The sequence below is a fragment of the Nilaparvata lugens genome, chromosome 3 (assembly GCF_014356525.2).
Source record: "Nilaparvata lugens isolate BPH chromosome 3, ASM1435652v1, whole genome shotgun sequence".
Lineage (NCBI taxonomy): Eukaryota > Metazoa > Arthropoda > Insecta > Hemiptera > Delphacidae > Nilaparvata > Nilaparvata lugens.
In genome coordinates this window covers 83,957,011-83,968,116 of record NC_052506.1, presented here as the reverse complement: position 1 = coordinate 83,968,116, position 11,106 = coordinate 83,957,011, and the positions used below count along the sequence as shown (strand labels likewise).

Below are 11,106 nucleotides of genomic sequence, written 5' to 3'. Positions count from 1 at the left end.
AAGATGAGAATAAAACTATTATTGATCATCATAGTCTCTTTTTTCATTTATTGTGAATTACCATTTTCTAGTGAATTTAGCAATTAATCATTTGTAGTATAGATTTTGTTGGCACGCTTAGATACCCAGACATTGTCCATGGTAGAGTTGAGGCAGGAATCATACCGGCGTGATATTTACTTTATTAGAGAAACACGAATCTGTTTGCCAAATCTTGGAGATTTGAATTTTTCATGAAATGCATGAATCATAGATTTTTGCAAAAATTAAAATCGCTCAAACTGAGAGTGGAGATAAGATTTTAGGTTTGAAACGTCTCATATATAGCACGACACTTGTTGTATCAACCTATATACATAGCCCGAATATCAACCAAATCTGGGAGATTTGCATTTTCAATGAACTCCATGAATTAAATAAACATGGATTTTTGCAAAAATGGTTAAAAATCAAAATCGCTCAAACTTTCAGGAATGATAGTAATTCTCGAGAGGAACAATATAATGTCATCACATTGGTGAAATTCACTCCTATTCTTGAGTTATAAGCATTTGAAGATTAGTGATTTCTCTTATCTATGAGTGGAGAAAAGACTTTATGTTGTAGCGAAATGTATCATATTTTATTTTATTTTATTTATTTATTTTTAATTTTCACAAAGTAGCACTGATTGGGAAAGAAAAACTAAGTATACTCCTTGTACTATTTCTTTCCCAAATTTAGATAACATTTTAAAAGTCCGAAATAGGGTTATGGTTTCACTTTTCTAAAATCTAGTCCATTTTCACTAAAAAACAACGACAAACTAAGAATTTTGAAGGTTGAAAACAGAATAAAAATAAAAAATATCACTCTCAAATCACCATTAATTGGAACATTTTTGTAATATTTTATAAAATATTATAGCATGACACTTGTTAGGTGTCTCTATCCATGACCCAAATATCAACCAAATCTGTGAGATTTGCGTTTTTCAAGAAATCCATAAATTAAATAACCATCATGAGGTTTTGCAATAATGGTAAAAATTAAAATCGCTCAAACTCTGAGGAATGATAGTACTTGACAAGAGGAACAATAATATCATCACATTGGCTAAATTCACTTTTATTCTTGAGTTATAAGCATTTGAAGGTGAGTGATTTTTCTGATCTGAGAGTAGAAGTAAGACTTTGCATGTTTCAGTGAATAACTCACTGAATAGAGGGGATTGGCCTAACAAGTGTTGTGTTATAATGAGATGTTTCACTCAAATAGTTATTCACTGAAACATATAAAATCTCACCTCTACACTTAGGATTGAATTTCGCCAATGTGGAGACATTATTATTGTTCCTTTTGTTCTTTTTACCTACCATCATTCCTGAGTGTTTGAGTGATTTTAATTTTTTATCCATTCCATTAATCGTAATTTGTATTCAAATTAGAAAATACCATGTGTTCAAAATCCACAATAAATATAATATATATCAATGATTAAGAAAATTGAGAAATAATTTAAACCTTTTAAGACTACAGTACCGTACTGGAAATTTTGGGCTTTTGGTTTGAAACTTTGAAAAGCGCGCTAAACAATCGACCCATCATGGCCTATGAATCTATGATGGCATTTCAGCTTGATATTGCGAATTTGGTAAGTAATAAAGGAATAACTATACAATATAAGAATAAGTAATTGTAATAATTATGAGTTTGTGGATTCTATTACAATATAAAACTTTGATAAAGTTTTGACAACCTGTTGCAAGCATACGATATCTTGAAGGCAGTGACTTTATTGTTCTGCAAGTTGGGAAGTTTTTCGTGTGTGTGTGTGTGTGTGTTTATTGAGAATGTGATTGTGGGTGTAACTTAGTTTACTTTTTTCAATTTTCTCTCAAAATAAAAATGATAAAATAATTTATTGTAAGTTATCAACTCGATGTTTGTAATTGTTTCGGTAAAACAACTCGGTTTTTAGCGCAACAAAACTAATCAAGAAAGTGTTGAGGTAAGTACAAGGATGTTAACCTCACAAAACTTTGAAGGTTTAGTTTTTATTAAGAAATATTATTTTCTTATTTATATCCAACCGTTTAAACAAAAAATTTTAATAGAATTACATAATTTAAACTGTTTTCCAAACATTCTAAAACTGATGATGCCAATCAATACCAGTAACTCATTAAAAGTTATAAGTTTTATTTTGAAGTTTCACTACAGTTTCCAATGAATTAGTTACGTTCAAATGCACCTTGTAAGTCTATTATTTTTAATTCTGCCACTAATTTTTCAATAAATAGTGTGATATTTCACCTCTCAATATACCAAATAATTTTTATTTGTTTTGTAAATTTTAAACCCGTGAAGTGAACCTCTTTCATTATGTTGTAACAGATTTCTCTTGACATTTATTAAAGCTGATAAAATATAAAGACTATGCACAGTTAACAGTTTCAATTCAACAAATAAAGGACGACATATAGCTAGCTATAAATATCCTATTTAAATTTAGTTTGATTTTGGGAAGTAAATAAGTAGTATGATTTAGACATCCTTTTGTTGATACTTTCATACTTTGGAACCGTATAGGTATTCTAACAGGTATATTCTAACAGTTATCACTCTAAACCGTATTATTTATCATAATAAATTGTTAATAACTAAGATAGTTTTATTTGATTTTACTGATTTCATCACAGTTTATTAACTAAGGTACTTCTTGTCTTCATAGTACATTCTAGCAGTTCTTGGGCTACCGATTGATAGTATGAACACCAAGATTAAATTGAAGATTTAATCTTGTCCAAGATTAAATTTAGTCTAGCTGAAGGAGATTGTTAAAAATATGTTTGCCCATTGATCTCCATGTATCAATGCCCCACCACGTACCACATCTACCGAACAAACTCAGAATATGACCAGAATCAGAATGAGTGTCTGTACGTTAGTGGTTAATCAGATTTAGACATACTACTCTGAAGCATACTTTACTGTTTAACGCTCTACTTTACTTGTGTATTTGGTGTACATTTAACTGTTAGGTATTATACAGCATCCACACTCTTGCCAAGTGCGTGAAAATTTTGACCAACTTAGCGCTTTATTGTGGATGGCAACTCGAATTCACTCCGCCCGCACACAGCGAGACGTTTGGAAAGGGACTTCGAGAGTGTGGCGCTGGCATTACAGTCACAATTGCTATATTAGTTTTTATTATTACAAACCAAGTTCCAGTTTTATCATAGTACTAATTTCGTCAAAATTATATATATATATTTTTTTTCAAATCAAAAAATTATCTGTTAGGTATTATACCGCATCCACACTCTCGATAATTTTATTATTAACGTTTGCTAAAACTGGGGTCATATATCGGAACAGTTATCTTAATAAATTATGACTTGCCCACGTCACGGAATGAGTGCTATAGTGAGGTCCACGTTATAACGACAGTGGAGAGGAGAAAGATAGTATAACAACGTTGCCAATGCCCTTCTATAGAAGATAAGTGATACCGGTATATTTGATGTAATATTAACTGATAATTATTGTTGAAATTAATCAAGAAAATATATTTTTCAATGATTAAATAATAAATTTCCATAATTTATTGAGATTTAATAATTTGTTGATTAATTATATTTCTACATTGTTGAGAAACAAATCAGGCAACGTTGCGGATCTAGAGAAGGATAGCGTTATCTGCTTTGTCGAATGATAGACAAGGACAGCAACACCACTGTTTATCAAATACTGCCATTATTTATTTATTTATCATTTACAATCAACTTAAGGACAAAGAAACAGACTTCAGTCCAAAACTTCTTTTCATCCCAATTTCATAAAATAAATTGTCCAAATAAAGGTTATGTGCGACTTTCCTATTCTTCACTAATTTCCACATTGAAACAAAACACAAACACTTGAAACAATTAATTTTGAATTTAGAAAGATTAAGATCCGAATTGATAACAAAATTCCTTCTACTTGGTGCTCAAAACTGTAAAATAAATATTAATTTGAAATATTTAATCAAGAAAATATATTTTTCAATGATTAAATAATAAAATGATTAGAACCAATTTTGTTATGTTGTAAATAAAGAAGATCGTATTGTTGAAGTGTGCTTATTAATTCCAACTTATTCCACATAACAAAGTGAAGAAGAATATTGAAAAGAAAGAATGAACAGTAGTTGTGTCTGGCTTCATAACTTGGAATTATAACGTGAACCTCATTATTGACTCGGGAGCGACTTTAGAGTCCCCAACACTTAGTTTAGTTTATTCTTCACCACAGTCGATTGTCAGGGAAATTGTCATATTCACTCATCCCGCATTGATGTACACAAGATTTCCGGTCATATTATATAATAACGGGTGACCCAGAATAACGGGAACTTTTAAAAACGCCATAAAACAAAAGTGGGAAGGGCAAAAATGATTTTATTTAAACTAATGTATAGTTCAAGACTTGCCATTTGAGAATTTTTAATAACATATATCACTTTTTGACAATTACTTTATTGGTGGAGGCTTCCTCCTGCATGAATACACTCTTCAAATCTGTGTTGAGATTCCTGAACGATGATAGCTGCAACATTTCAACTGGGATTTTGTTAATTTCATTCTGAATTCTCTGTTATAATTCAACCAATGTTATTGGTCAAGTTGTGAAAACGTTTGATTTGAGATCCACAAACAGAAAATCGCAGGTGGACAGATCCGTGGACCAGGAAATGGGATTTGAGATTCCTGAGATTCATGGGAGATGGGATTTGGGAATTGAGATTCCTGAACGATGATAGCTGCAACATTTCAACTGGGATTTTGTTAATTCCATTCTGAATTCTCTGTTATAATTCAACCAATGTTATTGGTCAAGTTGTGAAAACGTTTGATTTGAGATCCACAAACAGAAAATCGCAGGTGGACAGATCCGTGGACCAGGAAACGCAACCTAATCGATTACACGGTTACCAAACAATACTCACTCGCATAGTTGCCATTAACACTGACGTGTAGTGTGGATTTCGCTCACAATTTGATCAATAATTTTGAATTAATTAAAAATTAAAACAAATTCAAAATGAAATCCACAATATCCCAGATGAGATATTGCAGCGATCTCTGAGGAATCGTCAACACAGATTTGAACAATGTATTCAGGAGGAAGCCATTTAAATAAAGTAATTGTCAAAAAGTGATTGATGTTATTAACTATTCTCAAATGACAAGTCTTGAACTTTACATTAGTTTGAATAAAATCATTTTTGCTCTTCCCACGTTTGTTCTATGGCGTTTTTAAAAGTTCCCGCTATACTGGGTCACCCGTTACTTTCATTTTTAAACTACACTTACTAAAACTTTATGTACTACATCTATATGTACATGGCAGAGTAAGAAATACATTTTTGGTTGCAATATTTTCCTCAGATGGGCAAAGCAGAGGATCAAACGGCGGCGGAGCTTGATAGTCCGCATACTGAAGCTAGTAAACTTCTCGAGGCGGCGCTGCAGCAAATGGATGGCATTATATCGGGTGAGTTGAAATTAACAAGTTTCTTATCATGTGGTTCATGTATAAATGAAAAAGACTAAGAAATTGTCAAAAAATCACAGATTTATTGATACCGTACTTGGAAAGACCGGTTTCGGTTATTACACTATTGTCAATTTTTGATAAACTAAAACTAAATACAAGAGCAGCAGAATTTATACTAGTAGGCGAGTACTGCTATTGATCAAGGGCATGAACGTCTGCCATTGCTCCAGCTAGACAGTCGCTTCCCACTCAACGGTGTCATAAAATGGCGGTTTAAGCAACAGGCTCGCCATGATAACAAAATTTACTTTCAGTACAAAATAAGAACCAAGGAAACAAGTGAAAGATAATTTCTTGGTTCTTATTTTTTACTGAAAGTAAATTTTGTAATCATGGAGAGTCTGTTGCTTAAGCCGCCATTTTGTGACACCGTTGAGTGGGAGGAGTTTGTCTAGCTGGGCCAATGGCAGGCGTTCATGCCCTTGACCAATAGCAGTACTCGCCTACTAGTATAAATTCTGCTGCTCTTGTATTTAGTTTTAGTTTATCAGAGATTGACAATAGTGTAATAACCGAAACCGGTCTTTCTAAATATCAATAAATCTGTGTTTTTTGACAATTTCTTAGTCTTTTTCATTTAATATGAATAATTACCACAATATCAACTTCTCAACTACACAAAAAGTATTTGTATAAACTAATGGTTATGTAGTTTACTAGCTATGTTCGTTTTTATTCTTAAACGTTTTTGATACTTGACTTGACTCAGTTCTTTTAGACTTTGACATTTGACTCATGACTAAGGCTCAAGTCATACTTACGCATCTCAGGTCGAGAAGAGACTTGACTCTAGTCGAGAACATGTGTTTCCAAATGGTGACACTCAGACCAGTCGATTCTAGTCTCCGCGACGTCACCATTTGAAAACGCATGCTTTCGACTAGAGTCGAGTCGCGTAAGAGTGAGTTGAGCCTTATACTACAGTGAGATTGATTCACGTCTGAAATAGGTGCCATTTTTAGCGTATCTTGATTACAAGAAAAATTGAAAATTATTAAACTCGTTGAGGTTGTTTTGAGGACCTGTTCGTAGATTTGTGTACTAACGCATTACAATGGATGCATTAATTCATGCAGTACCCCGTTGCTGACTCGTCCTGAAAATTTTCAAATCAAATCAATTTATTTTCCACATAGCATTACAAAAAATGTAAAATTTCATAAATTCAATTATAAATAGAATACATCAATTGAAATAGAAAATGATACATTATTACATTAATGCTAGTATATAGATGGCGTGGAATTTCCCCAAGAAGACTATAACCTACGTCTGTGAATGGGGGAGAGTTCTTGCATGAAAATAGAGTAACATGTATCTTTATCTGTGCTATGAACTATTAACTTTATGTTCTATACAACCTATATAAGTAAATGTAACTGCAGTTTATAGTTTATTCAAAAAAATACGTGATCAATAGCAGAGCAGAGTTGATTATAAATTTACAAGTGGGAGAGCAAGGGAACCTAAGACCAGCAATGAAGCGAAAAAGTTATATTTTAATTAAATTGAGCTGGTAAGTTATACTAGATGTACGGTGAATGGAGCAGTTCCTCAGTTCCAATCCAGCCTATGCCAAAAAGCCAACCTACTTTTATACACCACGTCGCTGCAATCCTCAGCCTCCCTGACAACGTCCGGCAAATTCCTATAGATAATTTGAGCTAGGTAGTATGGTGATTTGAGTTCTATTCCATGCATTAATCTAGATTTTAAATTATAATCGGTGCGGTTGAATAACTACCATTACAGTTTAGGCCGATCTGAATTTCCATGAACCCAAGACTAGGTTTATGTCTGGAAAATCTTGTGTAGAACTAATTTACATGGATTTAGCTTCTTAACTTTTCAAATAACTCTAAAAAAATGAATAAAATAAACTTGTTTCTACTATAGTGAGAAGTGGAATACATTTCAAACATTGTCAGCATTAGCTGAATGCGAACCATTGATGTTATCTCTATGGTATTCTGAAAATTTGAAGTGAATCTCACCATCAATTATTTTGGCGTTGTCTTTTGATTGAAAATAATTCTTGACCGTTTTCACATGTGTCTGGAAACCTGGAACAAACTTGTCTAAGTTCACAAACTTTGTAAAGTTTTTAGCTGCTTCCTCTCTAGAGTAATTATAATTATTATTAATCAATCATCCATTGACCGCCCATGGAGGGGGCATGCGGATTCGTCAAAATTCAAGTCCATTATCTAACTAGTCCTATTTTAATATTTTTTAACCTAACTTCCCAAACGTTGCTCATAATGAGCAATTAATTCCTCCCCTCGAATATGGAGATATATCCAGTAACTCCCTCTTCAGTTGAGCTCTAAACTCCGTACCTGTGATTTCCTTCAGACGTCGTGGCAATATACAGGGTGATTTTTTAGTCCTGTTACCCAATTTTTGATTTAATTTATAAACGGAAATTTGGGTATTAATAAAAAAAATAATATTTGTTATTTACAAAAGAAAATTGATATTTTATTACTCACATTTCTTAGTTACTTAAAATTATTACACCATATGCTCAAAATGTCCACCCATTGAGGTTATACACGCTCGGACTCTTTTCACCATATTAGCAGAAACCTTTTTCAGAGTTATATTGGAAATATTCGTGATTAAGTCTGTAATATTGGCTTTCAGTTCATCAATATTGTGAGGATTGTTTTTGAAGACCTCAGACTTAATGTAGCCCCACAAAAAGTAATCGATTTCTTAGCAAAATATTGTTTCAGAATGAAAACCCGTTGTTCTATGGTAAAATACATTCTGTTCATAACACGACCGGAATCATCACAAAATGTTACACAGCTTAAGGATAATAAACTCGCACTGCCTTGTGTATACTGAGTGAGTAGGGCTACCAACTTCGTGCAACAAAACAAAATTTCCCTTTATTAGGGAAAAATTACCATGTATTAAAAATAGGGTAACATGACTAAAAAATCACCCTGTATTATATAATCTTATACCAGAGCTTTTTACACCTCGCTCATATAGAATCGTATGTTGGGCATCGTCCCTTAAGTTTCGCCTGTATCTTGTCTCATAATTATGGAATAATGCTCCCGTATTGAATGAGCTCTCACATTTTGACGTGACAACGTCTTATAAATTGGTTTGCCGGTTGACACTTCAAGAAACTGCGTTACGCTCCGCGTTATGCGCTCACAATGAGAGCGAGTGAGAGCGTTCATTTCGGTTCACGGTCGTCTGGAAAGAGCACGAATAGGAGCAGTGGCGAGCAATGCAGCAGCAACAGCAACCCGAAGGCATTCACCTGGAGAGAGAGTGAAACGGAGCAGTTAACCTGCGCAGGCGCTGCAAGCAATCTCCTGCGACTGCGCCACTACTTCCCACTCAAAGTCGTTGTCACGTAAAACTTTCGCCCGTATTTTTATGAAAAGTAATGACTCAACTAATAGAAAGCAAAGATCAGATAAGCTACAGTATTTTCAAATATTCAGGTTTATCTTTGACTGAAAATCAATAGAACACATGAGTTGAGCAATGACTAGAGTCAATCAAAGGTTTTACAATACATTAAAGTATAGGCTTTATAATATAGGTTATGTAATGCTTCCTGGTTTTTGTTTTTCATGTCTAGATGATTAATTTGTCCAGTCTTATACGAAAATTAACATTTGAGCCGTATTCGAAAGGTCTGGGCATGGTGAGATTTAAGTTTCAAAGTCAGAATCTGACTAACATTGGTTTGTCATCCTTGTCTGTCATTAGACAGAGCAGATAGCTCTATTCTTTTCCAACTCCGCACCGTTGCCAAACTGCTAGGGATGTTTGTAGTCAATGAAGAAATATAATGAACTATGAGCAATAAATTCCTCCCTATATCCAGGATATAGGATAGGAAAGGAAATGGATATATCCATTTCTCCATATTTCCATTTCGTAATCTCGATTACGATGATTTTGTATTGTCAAATTTATTATATTTGCTTGATGGGAAAAAATATTTGAGATAGAATTCATCATGTTCAACGTGATTCAACAATTAATATTAGATCAGATACAGGGGGATGACTTGAATACAACTATCCACTACAGAAAGCGGTGGAAAAGGAAACGTTACAACCATGTTCACCTATGAAATACTAACTTAACAGATTGAACCTTATTATAACATGATAGGTTTGAAAAGACAGCCGTTCAAGTATTTAACTGAGCTCAATTTTAACAAAATCAAACAGAACGTAAAATTATTGGATTGAACAGAAGTAGTTAACGGAATTAAAAGATTATTTGATTTTTTTTTATTTCGAAAAATGAATTAAATCTTCAAATACCCACCTGGAGCTCTATTTAAGCTACTTGGTTTTTGCCTTGTCCCCATATGATTACTTTTCATAAGTAATTACTGTCCCTGATATCTTGAGCTTGCACTTAGAACTTATCTAGGGTCACTAACTTGGCTGTATTTTTCAACACAAAGTGCAATCAATTAAAGTGCTACTTTATTCCACTGAATATGCCGCAAAAGTTTTTTGTGTAGTCTGGGATTCCGGTTTGGATATTTATTTGCATCAGTCCCTTTTGCTTGAACTTTATTCTTGATCTACGAATCTATTGATAACTATCCATAAATATTGATAATTTTTCTCTGTAGGCCATAATTCTTCAAAATTGATTTTTTCTTGAAATTCTCATTTTTGAAAAATTGTAACTTAGTACGCATTGAAAGATCCGAATGAACTCATTTTTAAATGAATTAAATTATATAAATAAAAGGCAAGAGAAAATTTTTCTGTTTGATTACTAGATTTGGCGGAAATAACTGAAATCTTAAAAATTAAAAAAGTGACCGATTAATCTAAATTATTGTTGTAAATTCTTGGCTCAGTTTATAAAAGCAGCAGATTACAATCAATCTTGATCCTTGTCTAGAATTTATATTATTTCGGCAGTTCATATTAAATTAATTTTTAAACCTTATAGTTTTTCTTTTTCAATTTTAATGTTTGATCAAAAAATAGTCATAAAGATTGTTTGGCCCGGTTGCACAAAAGCCGTTTAAATTTTAATACTGATTAGTTACAGCTTTAACTTACTAATAGTGAGTAGGTTTGTGATTTTGTATTCAAATTTTTCAAGTAAGTGTAATATTTCTAAAGGTTTTTATTCACTGTGATACATTCTGTGATTCATTTGAAGTATTATGTCAACCTTCATAATTCAAAATCTTCAAATATTATTCCTGGATCGAAAATCAAGTAAAGAAGCAGTGTGTGATATCATAACCTCAAACTTTGGACAACATTAACTTTTATCAAAATTTTTGGAGAGAAATAGTACAGGCTCAGCCTATTTTTTCCTCCAATGTCATAATTATATTATGATTGTAGTATTTTGCACAATAAAAAATAAGAAAAAAATAAAATAAAAGTTCATGAGAACCAATAATCAGAGACGACTTTTTCGAAAAATAGGCTTCTCTGATTGGCTCTCGTGAAATTAATCAGGTTTAAAATTTAACCGGCTTTTGTGCGACCGGCACGATTG

General features: G+C 32.8%; 1 protein-coding gene across 3 annotated transcripts in view; it reads left to right on the top strand.

The window, feature by feature from the left end:
- Positions 1-1,786: 1,786 nt before the first annotated feature.
- LOC111054970 (liprin-beta-2) overlaps positions 1,787-11,106 on the top strand; it is a 192,933-nt gene continuing 183,613 nt past the window's right edge. For all 3 annotated transcript variants that reach the window (XM_039424869.1, XM_039424868.1, XM_039424866.1), the window contains exons 1-2: positions 1,787-1,990; positions 5,418-5,523. In XM_039424869.1, the coding sequence (XP_039280803.1) occupies positions 5,418-5,523 (106 nt within the window). In that variant the 5' untranslated portion in view covers positions 1,787-1,990. The remainder of the gene's footprint in view (positions 1,991-5,417; positions 5,524-11,106) is intronic.